This window comes from Pantherophis guttatus, chromosome 2, assembly GCF_059756535.1.
Source record: "Pantherophis guttatus breed Tessera chromosome 2, ASM5975653v1, whole genome shotgun sequence".
NCBI lineage: Eukaryota > Metazoa > Chordata > Lepidosauria > Squamata > Colubridae > Pantherophis > Pantherophis guttatus.
The window spans coordinates 76,841,855-76,856,466 of NC_142064.1; the positions used below are offsets into that span (position 1 = coordinate 76,841,855).

General features: G+C 37.7%; 1 protein-coding gene across 2 annotated transcripts; it reads right to left on the reverse strand.

Moving 5' to 3' along the window:
- Positions 1 to 12,108: 12,108 nt before the first annotated feature.
- Positions 12,109 to 14,100, reverse strand: CER1 (cerberus 1, DAN family BMP antagonist). Of its 2 annotated transcripts, XM_034411259.3 has the most exons (3): positions 13,785 to 14,100; positions 13,533 to 13,688; positions 12,109 to 12,818 (listed from the first exon to the last, which is right to left on the reverse strand). In XM_034411259.3, the coding sequence occupies exons 1-3, from the start codon at positions 14,004 to 14,006 to the stop codon at positions 12,534 to 12,536; spliced, it is 663 nt and encodes a 220-aa protein (XP_034267150.2). In that variant the 5' UTR covers positions 14,007 to 14,100; the 3' UTR covers positions 12,109 to 12,533. The 2 variants fall into 2 exon arrangements, with proteins under 2 accessions (XP_034267150.2, XP_034267149.2); XM_034411258.3 differs by having other exon boundaries at positions 12,406 to 12,818; positions 13,533 to 14,100.
- Between the last annotated feature and the right edge of the window lie 512 nt (positions 14,101 to 14,612).

Consider the following 14,612-nt stretch of genomic DNA (forward strand, 5'->3'; position numbering starts at 1 on the left):
GGAAAACTTTGCGCCCTCCCGGCCTGAAGGAGGAGGAAGCGCCGCTTCGTTTGAAAAGCGTGCGAGCTTTGATAGTAGAGCCAAAGCCACTCTCTGCAGGTGGTCCTCGACTTACGACCGCGACGGAGCCCAACATTTCTGTTCTTAAGTGAGACATTTGTTAAGGGAGTTTTGCCCCGTTTTACGACCTTTCTGGCCAGTTGTTGCTAAGTTGATGCTGCTGTTAAGATAGTAACCTGGTTGTTAAGTGAATCTGGCTTCTCCGTTGACTTTGCTTGTCAGACGGTCGCAAAAGGGGATCATATGATCCCGGGATACTCCAATTATCATAAATGCATGCCGGTTGCCAAGCATCTGAATTTTGATCATGTGATTAAGGGGATGCTGCAATTTTCCATAAGTGAAAAACACAAGTCACTTTTTTCAGTGCCGTTGTAATTTTGAACTATTGTAAATTGAGGACTACGTGTACCACACAATCTATAAAAATAGCCTGATCCCATGTTCTGTAGAACTTTATAGGTGACAGCCAGTTTGATCTAGTGCAGGGATCCCCCACTACTGGGCTGTGGCCTAATCGACACCGGGGCACAAGTAGCCAGCAGGTATGCACACACCCAGCTCCACTCACATTAATGTCATTGTAAGCATTGCAGGAGATTGCAGCTCCACTCACACAAGCCTTGTCATTGGCGCTCGGCCCCATTTACACAATCATCACCGCAAACATCGTGGTAGCTCAGGTCCGCACACACACACACATGTGCCTGCCCCTCCCACAAAAACATTCCCCCCTCCCCCACTCAAGGCTGCCAACCCAGAAAGGTTAGGGAACTCTGGTCTAGTGGTTAAGGCACCAGGTTAGAAACTTAGAGACCCTGAGTTCAAATCCCCTTATCCATAAAAGCCAACTGGGTGATTTTGGGCCAGTCACTCTCTTTCAGCCCAAGTCATCTCTTCAAGTTGTGGGGAAAATAGGACGAGGAAGAGTATTAAGTACATTCAATACCTTGAGTTATTTATAAAAGGTTCGAATCTCGCCAGGCTCAAGGTTGACTCAGCCTTCCATCCTTTCTAAGGTAGGTAAATTGAGGACCCAGTTTGTGGGGGCAATAAGCTGACTTTGTATAAAATATACAAAAGTATGAAGGCTATTGCTTAACGCATTGTAAGCCGCCCTGAGTCTCCGGAGAAGGGCGGCATATAAATCAAATTAATAATAATAATAATAATAATAATAATAATAATAATAATAATATGGTGTGATACAAATAAATTAACAAACAAACAACAGTATCTTGAATTGCATCCAGAAACCAAAGTGGCAGACAATGCAACTCACAAAGCAGAGTTGTCAACATAAGCATGCTAAAGCATGCCCATCTCTACCCATGCCACTGCATTCTGGACCAGTTGATCCTTCTGAATGGCCTTCAAGGGCAGTACCATATGGAACGGTAAAATTCTTAATATGAAAAGTTGAACATACTTCCATGCTGTACCTTTACTCTTGAGTTGTCTCAAGTCATAAACTAGTATCAAAATTAACTGTGGTACAGGATTCCTTGTTATCTGTTTTAGTAAGATGATGCGCATACAAACATACAGAATGTTTGGGGTCACACATTACTCTGTTAAATGATATAAAGGTGTCAGTAGACTGTATATGAAGAATCATTTCTTAAGTTGCAAACCCAGGAAAAAATCCTGCAGAAGCACTGGTACTTTTATGTCGAATTTTAGCTACAGGATTACATGAAATTTACATAAGATTTATTTCATAATTTTAGACAAGTATGCTATTGTGATCTAGAAATCAACTTCATTAGAATTATCATATTTGGTCTTGAAAAAAATCCAGATGACCACTAGATGAAATCCTTGCTTCAATCACAAACAAAATTACCGGGTAATGTACCTTTCTGAAGTGAGTAAGACTTATTTCTCAGTAAACATACTTAAGGTTGAGTCACCAATTAAGAATCCATTTGAATAATGAAGAAACCGATAACTTTGATTATGGGTGCAACAGGATGTCAGAAATAAAGGCATGGTATGTAGGTCATTATTTATTCTAAGTAACTCATAGCACTTAGCTATGATCTTATCTGAATTACAAAAAGCCAAGCAGGGTTGAGTCAGATCTTCTACTTAACAGATAATCCCAGAGCATAGGCAATGGCAAGCCATATTGTTGCCAAGAAAACTACATAGATTTTTCCTTGAAGTCCACAGGAATCAAACTTAACTCTACAGAGTTTACCTGGAAAGTCATGGGCAAATGTGAAAAATGGTGGGTGGGGTGAAATTATGGTAATGTGTGACAACATCACGCAATACTGCAGTTTGTGTGCATATATCAGGCTTTGGAATGTAAGTATGTAATTGAGGCATTGTGTGTCATTGTGACACTGCATATGTGGTCACTTTGCTATTACTGCAGTTTACTACAGATGCTTTTGGGAACAGTCACAATGAATACTACAACTCTTCTCAATTCACATACGCACAGAGATACTGAAAGAAAGGAAGAAAATATTAGAAACCCAAAGTAAGCAAACTTGTAATCCTTGGCTACCTTCATAAAATTCTTGGATATATATTCCCCTGTCCAGTCGTGTTCAACTCTAGGGGATGGTGCTAAAATCCGTTTCTTAGTTGAGGGAGCCATCATTGTCTGAAGACATTTCTGTAGTCATGTAGCCACCATGACTATACATGGAACGCTGTTACCTTCCCACCGAATTGGTTCCTAATTAATCTACTCAAATTTGCATGCTTTTGAACCAGAAGCAAGTAATGGGACCTCACTCTGTCAAGCAGCGGTCGGGTTTTGAACCTGGGCTGTCACAAGCTCAGTATCTTTAACAGTTGAGCGAGGTCCCACTCGTCATCTTCAGGCTGGTGTCTTCGGCTTCGTGCTAGTGCGAGCAAAGCGTGATCGGAGATGCCGTCTCTCTATAAATACTGGTGGGGAGGTGTGGCCTGCTGGCTTTGTTATTGTAAGCGGTTGGTTGGCTGTGTTGTTACCAGTGTGTTGTTTTGTGTTGTTGTAACCTGTGTTGTTACCCGTGAAAATCTATGGAAACATACATACATACATACATACATACATATATATATATATATACACACACACACACACACACACACACACACACATACATACACATACATGATAGAACAATGGAGGGAGGAAGAGAGTATACATGGATGGATGGATGGATGGATGGATGGATGGATGGATGGATGGATGATCGATGGAATATATACACACACACACAAATGTACACACCAAAGTCAAAATATACTGCTCAAAAAAATAAAGGGAACACAAGCAGAAGACATCCGAGATCTGAATGAATGAAATAGCCTTATTAAATACTTTGTTCTTTACATACAGTAGTTTATACACTGCTCAAATAACTAAAGGGAACACAAAACTATTGTATGTAACGAACAAAGTATTTAATAAGGCTATTTCATTCATTCAGATCTCGGATGTCTTCTGCTTGTGTTCCCTTTATTTTTTTGAGCAGTGTATATCAAAAAACAGCAAAAGTCAAAATTGGAGGGTCCTTGGTGCTCTCTGAGCTTGCTTGTTTTCTTGCAGATGCTTCATTACTTTTGACTTAATTTTGAATTTCATTAAGTCAAAATTACATCAAGCATAATTTCTGCACATTATCCAAGTCCAATGAATTACCTTGTATGGCTTCTATAAAAATTATGTTTTATGCCTTCTAGAAAAAGAAATATTTTAAACAAATTCTGCCCAGAGCAAAATCAATTATGGCTAATTGCCATAGGCAGATCAGGATGGATGGTAGCTTCATCGCTACCAGCTGGGAATTCTGCCTTGAGCACCCACAACTGATGCACATACTCAGTCTCTTGGCTGTGAAGACACCTCCCATCTGTCAGAGTGGCAGGCTGCCCATTCTGAGCCAGTCCGATTTTTCAGGTCTGCATTAACATTCTAAAAGTTATAGGTGAATAGGCAGCTTAAAGATTATCATCTTGCATCATATATGGAAAAATAATGATACAACTATGAAATATTTTTAAGAGATAAAGACTAAACGGTTAATAGGTGTATCCTGTTTGCTTAGCAATTCTGATGCTAAGCAAGGCAGTTATTAAGTGAGTTTCGCCCTATTTTATGTCCTTTCTTGTCAAGTGAATCACCACAGTTGTTAAGTTAGCAACATGGTTGTTAAGTAAATCTGGCTTCACTTTGACTTTGCTTGTTAAAAGGTCGCAAAAGGGGATCACATGACGGCAGGATACTGCAACCGTCATAAATACATGCCAGTTGCCAAGTGTCCAAATTTTGACCATGTGACCATGGAGATGCTACAATGGTTGTAAAGTATGAAAAGCAGGCATAAATCACTTTTCAATGCTGTTTTAACTTTTGACTAACTTTGGTCACTAAGTAAATGGTTATACGTTGAGGATTATCTATATGGGTATTTTAGCAGGAAGGCTAAAAATAATTTTGAATAAATTAATACACAGTGACCAAAATGGATTCCTCCCTGGGAGGCAAATCAGGAATAATACAAGGATGATAATAGACATATTGGAATACTATGAGGAACACCCGAACAAAGAAATGGCATTGGTCTTTGTCGACGCCCAAAAGGCATTCGACAATCTTAATTGGCAATTTATGAAACAACAAATTATCCAAATGGAATTCGGATCAAATTTTGTCAATACGATATCCACAATCTATCAAAAACAAAAGGCTAACATATTACTGAATGGAGAATTAACTAAGGCTTTTCAAATTAGAAAAGGGGTCCGACAAGGGTGCCCTCTATCCCCACTTTTATTTATCTTAGCACTAGAAGTATTCTTGAGAAAGATTAGGAACAATAATGAAATAAAGGGTCTGACAATCAGAAAAGAGATATATAAGACACAGGCATTTGCAGATGATGTGGTATTAATCATGGAAGAACCATTTGAATCAGGCACTAAAATTCTGGAAGAATTGGGCAATTACGGGGAGGTAGCAGGCCTTAAATTAAATAAATCCAAAACTAAATTATTAACAAAAAATATGACGGAGGTAAGGAAAAAAGTACTGGAAGAATCAATGGAGATCCAAACCGCCAAGAAGGTAAAATACCTGGGGTCTGGATTTCATCAAGGTGCTTGGCCCTCAGAGAGGATAATTATTTACCATTGATTAGAAATATTAAACAGGATCTGGAAAAGTGGGGAAGACTACAGATATCATTATTAGGCAGAATCGTGGCAATAAAAATGAGCATATTACCCAAGTTATTGTATCTATTCCGAACGGTCCCTGTTAAATTAGATAAAAAATTCTTTCTGGAGTTCAATAGCATCATCAGGAAATTTATTTGGGAGGGAAAGAAACCAAGGATAGCAATTAGGAATTTACAGGACAAGAAGGAAAGAGGGGGTTTCGGATTACCTAAATGGGAGTTATATCAAAAAGCTGCAAACCTAGTATGGCTGAAAGAATGGGCAACCCTGAGAAATAAAAGACTGTTAACTTTAGAAGGGTATGATCTCCAGAAGGGTTGGCATGCATATCTCTGGGATACTGGGAAGAAGATAAAAACTTACTTCCATAGACATAAAATAAGGGAGATCTTGATACAAATATGGGGAGAGATGAGACAGAAGCACTATAGGAAAATTCCAAGATGGCTTTCCACCATGGAGGCTATAATATATCCAAATGTATTAGAAATGGGTAAAACGGTCAGATACAATGAATTATTAGATGGGGGAGGGAACCTTAAAACAAGGGAAGAATTGATGGAACAAGGTATTTCTATAGACTGGTGGCCATATAACCAAATTAAATCCAGATATAAAAAGGATAAGGAGGAATTTGGCATTGAAATGAGCATAAATGGATTTGATAAGATATGGATGGGTACGGACGACAAAATTCTATCTAAATTATATAATTACTTATTGGAGTACGATATGGCACAGGAAGTAGTTAAAGAACCGATGTTAGCATGGGCCAAAAATATAGGACAGAATATAAATCTGAACGAATGGGATTCAATATGGAATAATAACCTTAAAATGACAAAGGCGACGGCTTATAAGGAAAACCAATACAAGCTGTTTTATAGATGGCATATGGCCCCAGCTAGGATAGCGAAGATCTACCCCAATTCGAGCCCTAAATGTTGGAAATGTGACCATCAGCAGGGTACTTTTTATCATTGCTGGTGGACATGTAATCAGGCACAAAAATTCTGGAGGATGATATGGATGTGGATTAGAGAAATAATAAAAGAAAATTTTGATTTCGACCCAAAAGCTTTTCTCCTGGGAATTTTGAAAACTGAATATGCAAAAAAGAAAAAGTATTTAATTATACATATTCTGATAGCCGCTAGAATTTCCTTTGCCCAGTATTGGAAAGAAAAACAAATACCACCTCAAGAACATGTTATTGGAAAAATATTGGAGTGCGCCGAAATGAACAAATTGACTTCAGAAATTAATGACAGAGAAGATTCAGAATTTTATAGCGTGTGGGACATGTGGTACGAATGGATGGGGGAAAGAAATAAAGAAGGTAATAGAGATTAAATATTAACTAATTAACAAAATCTATATGAATAGTATTATATTTAGTCTTAGAGAGTTGAGCACTATTATCTTTAAGTGTTTTGAAATTAAATCTAGCTTCAAGAAACAATATCAATAAAAGACAAGCAATAATGCATGTAGATGTATATATGTATATAATTGCACCAATGAACCGAAAATGTACCAATTGTATCACTATATGTTATAATAATAAAAAAAGAAAAGAAAAAAAAAAGAAAAAAAAGAAAAAAAAAGAAAAGCAGGCATAAATCACTTTTCAATGCTGTTTTAACTTTTGACTAACTTTGGTCACTAAGTAAATGGTTATACGTTGAGGATTATCTGTAATAAAATTGTTATAGGTTGGGGGTTATTTTTAATTCAAATTAAATTGCCTCCAAGATGTCAAGGATTATTAGTGTTGACCTGTCCTTTCCAACTAATCAGTTGTTCTATTCCTAGCTTCTTTCTCCTATGCAGGTAGTTGACCAATGACTGGTCGCTTAGTGGCTGTTTGAAATTATGATGCAACACCCCCCAAGGAACTTACAATCTTGTTTCTAAGTTATATCTGACCCCCCCTGCAGTCATGTGACTATATTTTGAGCACTTTGCAATTACGCATTTACAGCCATTTGCAGCTCCGTGTGGTCACAGGACCACAATTTATAACAGTTTTGCTAGAAACCTGCAATTACTTCTAGTTTACAATGGAAAAAATATAAAAAACAGTGAGTTTGCTTAATGCTTGTGACATTTGTTTAATGCATTAAACTCAAGGCCCGGGGGCCGGATCCGGCCCGTGGTGTGCTTCGATCTGGCCCGTGGGGCCACCCTGGAAACAGCGAAGGACAGGCCCGCGGTGCCTCTGCCAGTGAAAACAGAGCTTCTGAGGGCTGCGGGTGGTCCTGCTGAGCTCCGTTTTTGCTGGCAGAGGGTTGCAGGACGCCATCACAGGCGAAAACAGAGCTTGGGAGCCAGTTTTTGCTGGCAGACTGCTTAGGCCACCACAGGTGCCCCAATATGAGTGATGTTGAACTGGCTGTGCCACCCTGGCCATGCCACCCCCACCCCTACCCCCACCCCGAGGTCGAACACAACCTTGATGCGGCCTGCAATGAAATCGAGTTTGACATCCCTGGTTTAATGACTGCCATGTTTGTGCAGCAAAAAGTGTTGTAAAATTGAGTGCAGTTGGGTGATGGCTTGCTTTATGATTGTCATGGTTTACAGCCGTAATGGCAGGGTCCATTATGGTTGTAAATTGAGGACTACTTGTAATTAAAGAGACATATGCCTTTATAAAAAAGAACTTCCCCAGAGGGCTAAATTAAAAATAAGAAAAAAGTTCATCATAAAATGGCTTGAAATGTATTAGAAAAGACTGGCGACAGTAATGTTTGCTGGACAATTTGATTGACTTTCTAGTGGTAACGCTGAGAAAGCTGGTTTTTCAAGATATATCAGCTATCCAAATTCTACCAAGTGCTTGCAGACTATCCTCAAAGCTTACTCAACCAAAGTTGCCATGTTCATCGTCTGCCTGCTGTTTTGGAATGAATCCTAGAAAAGTCTTTATTTTCAATATTTTGGCTATTTTATTTATAGTTGTTTATACAATTTGCAAGCCATCTGGAACATCGTCCTAAAAATGTGAGAATATGAATAACTGGAATGGATTTCTATAACCTTAATTTGAATTGTACCTAAGGGCTGTCTTTCAGCAATGGTTCTGTACTGTTTCCTCAAAATCTTACCAACGAACAAATACATACACTTCTCCTATTTGTTGGCGGAAAAAAAATTCCTTGTATCTGAGGTTCCTAAATATTGCACAGCCATGCAGAATCTTTCTTGGGGCTCCCTGATGTCTGTGTTATGTTGTTGTTTATAAATTACCACAGGAATCACCAGCTGTCATCATAAAAAATTTATTGGCACTCTGTAAATATTAAATCAGCAGGCTGAAATCATGCCATGTGCCTGAGCAGCTGATGCTCTCTTGTGGAGGCAGCCAACCAGAGAAGGGGATACACGGTGTTGTCTACAAGCCTGCTTCATGAGAAATTTTGGCAGGGTCACCCTATAAGCATCATCTTGAACCAGAAGTTGCATCTTTCCTTTGCATTCATCACAAACGGTTTAAGATGAACACCAGTGGATCATCTTGGCTACATATATGAGCCTCTTACTCCAAAGATGAGAACTGAACCTCATTTTTAATGTTAAATGAATAGAAAAGGCACAGATCTACACCCTCATCCTTTAAAACACACACACTGATCTTGCTTCACCTTGCATGTTGTTCCTCTGAATTTAGAATAAACTGCCTTTGAATAGCACCACAACAGTAGTGTTTAACTATGTCTGCTTGAAAGACCTCGTTTTGTACTCAGAATAGTAACATGGTGACTTAATTATACCATTGCAATTTGTAGGGAGGGAGGGTTCATTGATACAAATGGAATATTCCACGTACTTTAGCTAAAACAAACACACACATAAGGGAAAACAGTTGCATCTTAAATTTCTTCCTGCAGCTTTTCATTGCTTTCAGGACCTTTTTAATGAAAAAAAAAAAAGCATTGTGCTACATCACAGGTGTCAAACTCGTGGCATCATGTTGCTGTCACATAACATTTCATGATGCTTTTTCCCTTTGCGGAGCTGGGGTGGGCGTGGCCTGTGCATGCATCCGGCCCGCAGGCTGCCAGTTTAACACCCTTATGCTACATGCAGTGGTGGGTTGACCCCGGTTTGAAAGAACCGGTAGTTAAACTGGTGGGAGGCCCTGCCCATTGACCCGGACATCATCAAAGTAGATCTGTGCATGTGCAGAAGCTTCTGCACATGTGCAGAAGAGCGCACGAGCGAGTGAAGCAAGTGCGCACACGGAGACAATGCGAACCGGTAGTAAAGGTAAGTAGAACCCATCCCTGGCTACATGGTACAATCTCTAGCAATACAAGCTTGATACAGGCTTACCAGTTTAGACAGAACATGAGACTGGGTTATTAGGTAATAAGATATATGAGAAATACAAATCTTCACAAAGGATAATGTATCTATGCATTCATTCATTCACTCATTCATTCAATGAAAACTACTAGCTCTGAATTGGCTAGCTTCTCATACAGGAAGTTTGACAGCAAGTATTTTAGCATCCTCATTTTACTTCTATCCTGCCTGTGATTTGTGCAACAGAAAGTGAATTTAATACTCACCTCTTCTATTTTCCCCATGACAACTCTGTGAGGCTGAGTTGTGAGAAAATAACCAAGCCAAAGTCATCCAGCTGGTTTTCACACCTAAATGAGGATTACAACTCATGATTTCCTGGTTTCTTGTCCAGCATCTTAACTCCTACACTAAACTGGGTGTTATATTGAAGTTGTATAACAGTACATGTCTATTCAAAAATGAGAAATGAGAAATACTTAAAAGATGAAGTACTTTTAAGAAGTTGTCCATAGGACTGGTCAAACTGTAATCCATTTCCCAATTTTGAGGAAACACTGTTGAGCTAGTAAAGGTTACTTCTGAGTACACATATATATGAATAATTTACAACTAATCAAAGGGACTAAAACATAAAACAAATAGTTTGACCAAAAAAAAAAGCATGTTGACACATGAAACCCTCACCAATTAATCCAATTCAATGTGGACTTTAAATATTAAGCAAATATTTTAACTTTTGGCCTTACACAAACAGTCTACATATTTGTCCTGGGTGCTAGAAACTGATCTTCCTACTGTCATATTAATGAGTATTTTGTAACCATTGGTAGCCCATTCCTATTTTCTTATAAGAATGTGTTTTGGCATTTATTAACATTTCAGATACTGGTTTAAATATTGCTCACAAGATTTTTCAAAATTTTTTGCATCCCCTACCTCCCTAAAATCTGCTAACAATAAATATGCAATACTTTATTAATTGTTAGAGGCATTACTGGGACATTTGTGATCCAGAACAGCTATTTATGTTAATTAACCTTGATTTTTAAAAGGGGGAGGGAATGTACTCTGGAGACTGACAATTACTTATATTTAGGTAAGATAAGTATAGCAATAACTGGGAACTGTTAATTACTTCTTCTCCCGCTGGAAATATCTTTGAAAACCCAGAATATTTAAATTGAATTTTAAAACTCAAACTACACCAGCTACTTTTCAGAACATCCCATGTTCTATGTACAGTCAAATGTGATTGTACTGAAGCCTTGACCACTCTCCCTGGGCGGCAATTCTTTCCCTCCCCCCCCCACTTTTTTTTTTTTTAAGCAATAATCTGTTAGCACCTGGGCTCAACTTGCTCTGAATATGGGAGTTGACTCTTAAAATCAGATCCAATTAACACATCCTTGATATAACAGAATAGTGTTAATTACATGCAGCTGATCATTGCTGGGTTAATTAAACACTCACCCCCCCCCCAGCTAAGGCATTAATCTAATTAACAATTACTACAGCTGCTGTTTTCTCTTTACACTTGCTTTCTAAATGGTGCATATTCACACTTCAGTCCTAATCCAGCAAATTCTTCCTCTAAAAGAATTCCCTTTGAGGTGGATGGCAGAAAGAGGTTAGAAATTGTGGTCAGCACTCCGAGAAGGGAATACTTGAGAAATAATTTGATATTCTTGAGCATGTAATGGTGCTTGCTAAAGACCAGATAGGTTTACATTTTATTTGATATATCCCTTTAACTGTTGAAGTTCGAATATTCTAGCAATTTTACTCATTAGGAAGTATCAGCAGCAACCTTAAACTTAACACTTCTTAGAACTGGGATTGATGGACACAAGTACACAATACTGTATAGTTTTGTGCCTAAAGTTCTACTGAACTAAAGTGGTATAGATATACCTACCTGTGAATATATGGGGAAAATGTAAAGTATAATTGTACACATTAGAAAGGAATTGATGGAAGTTAAAGTTATTTAATAGGTCTTGAGTTCCAGTATATTTACTATTGAGAGTTGGGCAGCATATAAATGTAATAATTTATCACTTTCTTTTGGTTATAATACATATTAGAATATTGTCATTGCATTTTTTTTTTTAAAAAGTGAGCTGTTCAGATCTCTAATCAACTTGATGTCATATTTGGAGCCATCAATGCTGGGCTACAAAATATGGAAGTCTGCAGCCCAGAATTGGTAGCCTGATTTTCCTTCAACTCCAATTCAGGGATTATTATTTTTATTATTATTTTTTTGCCCCTTTGAAATTCAAGTATGAGGCACATACACGAAGATGGAGAGGTAAAGGCAATTTAAGTTTTATAGGACATTCTGTATTGCTGGTGGGATCCCTATTGTAGCCAAATGCAGGCCATGATATCTCCAAAAAGCTTCAAAATTGAAAAACGCACATGATTTAGTAAAAACATGACTTTGAAAAATAAGCATTAAAAAGCCTTGAACCTAAAGTTGTTTTACAAACTTTGTAAGGGATCATTAATTTCAGTCCATAAATTAAAAAAAAACATTTTTATTCAAAGTATAAAGACAGTATTCCATAATTTTATTGTGGATAAACAATACTCACATTATGCATTTAATACTACCGCTATTAAAGGCGGCAGAGAAAGCTTTGCTTTGCTACTAAATGTTCACTCCAATAGGTTTAATATTACTGTCCTAATCTGTGTTCCACATTTATCAGAATCATACTTTTATTCTAAAATGTACATAAAACATACCCAAATATACCCCTAAAAAGATGTATGAAGACTATTAAAATTATTGTTGCTAATGAACATATCAAGCTGCAATTATGTTTGGAGTGTGTTGTTTCATGTAACCTAACAACAGTCTTTACCAAGGCAGATGCAAACTATGATAAAAGGATTTATCAAGTATTCTTGGCCCTTAGCAACTACAGATTCAGTTGAAAAATCAAGTCATTTCAGAAGGTTCATTTGTGCTAAGGCTCATTCGAATACAGAGCTGGGCGTAGAAACCCTGGTTCCATTTCTTCCATATTCTGAACTTCACACTTGCATTCTTCAATGATCATAACCATCTTGTTTACTGGATTAACCGTGGTGCAGTTCATCTTCAGATGCTTCATGGAGAATTTGGTGGGCAAGCAGAGGGAACAGAAGCTATAAATGCGATCATCAGGGCCAGGAACGTGGAAAGAACTGCATTTCCCAAAGCACAGGTTGTTTTGTATCACCACTTTGTCGCAATTTTCATGCGTAATGCTCTGAAAGGAAACACATTGTTAAAATACTTGCCATAGTACTATGTTAGAATAAAAATAGCCAGTAATATAAAAACTAAAGTGTTCCTGCAACCTTTAGGGATAAAGCCAGTAATAGAAAGCTGAGAATTGTTTTAGATACTAAATCATAACTTTACTGTCTTAGCCATGATTAGAAATGCAGAAAGATTTAAAGGGGAAAACTGTTTGCTGTCTCTTTGAAATATACAGACATTTTTACAAATTTCTCAAAGTTATTGGCTAAGAATTTCCTGAAAATATTCTCCAGCAGAATACGAGTCAAACACCTGTGTTTTCAGCTTTTTGCAATTTCAATAAAACAAACTTGAAGTCTACTGTAACAGAAATTTCCAGCCCAAAGTTATCAATATTCTGGGTTTTTTATGCTTTTAATATTTCAGATATCGGACTGAATTTAAGAACACCAGCAAACCACTTTCCTTGCAATTAAACTACAAGGTTTGAGCTGAATAAATCCACTTGCTACCAGATACCCACAAATATATATATTAAAAATCCATATTTTGTTTTCACCTTAGGAGCTGTGTAAATGTTTACAGCCTTTATTTTAGCTTTCCTTCTATAAATGGGGGGATACAGCTTATCTTCCAGAGCTATTCTAAGGTTGAATAGCAGGGCCTATTTCTAATTAAAATAAAACGTAGGAAAGTACTATATTTGTGGCAGTCACTTTACCTGAGAGAAAGGAAGCATGTTGCAAACCTCCTGGTAAATCTCACTTATCTTGATTGGAAGGACCACCTCTTCAGATCTGGACTTGGTCTTCAATTTAAAAAGGTCCCAGAATTTTTTGGCATCTTTTCTGAAGGCCGCCGCTGCGTCTCTCTTGTTCTGTGGGCGAGAAGGTGGATGTTTTGGATACACAGAGGATGGGGTTATGTTTGCAGCAGCCCAATCTCCCAAATCATCAGCCACTTCTTCCTTAACTGTATCTGGGAACATGAAACGAGGTCCTCGTGGCAAGTCTTGTTTGGTTTTCATTTCTGCCAAGGATACCACTGGCTTCTCAGGTTTCCTCACAATGCCTTCAAGTTCCCCTAAATATTTGGTGAGCATATCACGTATGGAATTTTTCTGCTGCATTTCTTCTCTTTGCTCTGCTTTTCCAAGCCATGAAATCAACAGTATCTGAAACAATAGTAAAAGCATTATTCTTGACTGTTGTTTTTCTCCTTCAATTCTCTTCTGCTAAGGGGAAAAAAAGGCAGTAGGAAGTTTGTTGTATTTATAAAGGAAGCCTAAAGTACTCATTTCCAGCTGTTGAGCATGGGAGGGGGAAGATTAAGGGGAAGGCTAATCAGCAATACCCATTAACATTCATTAACCTCAGCCTCTAACAAAGATAAAGTTAGTTTGTCCTACTGGGTGTGTGTTTTGTGTTTGTATTTCTAGTTACATCTGTTTTCTCTAGTAGGAATCATTCTGAATATTTGGATTAGAAGTTTAGCTGTTGTCTAGATACTGGGGAAAGTTCTTAATGCATATTAACTTACCTGATACTTTTGGCCCCAAGCCACCATAAGACGTTATGGATTCAATATAACAACATGGAGAAAACTATGTTTAATTTTATTTCTTAGTAAGATGAAAGTTTATCATTTGAAAATAACAAACATCTAGTCAAGTTATATGCCATTTTGAATGGATCCAATTAAATTAAAAAAAGAAAATTATATAGTGTAAAGACTAATGGAGGATGCATTTTTTGAAAAATGCAAATACTAAATAAAATAATGAGCCAGTTTCTCACTACTC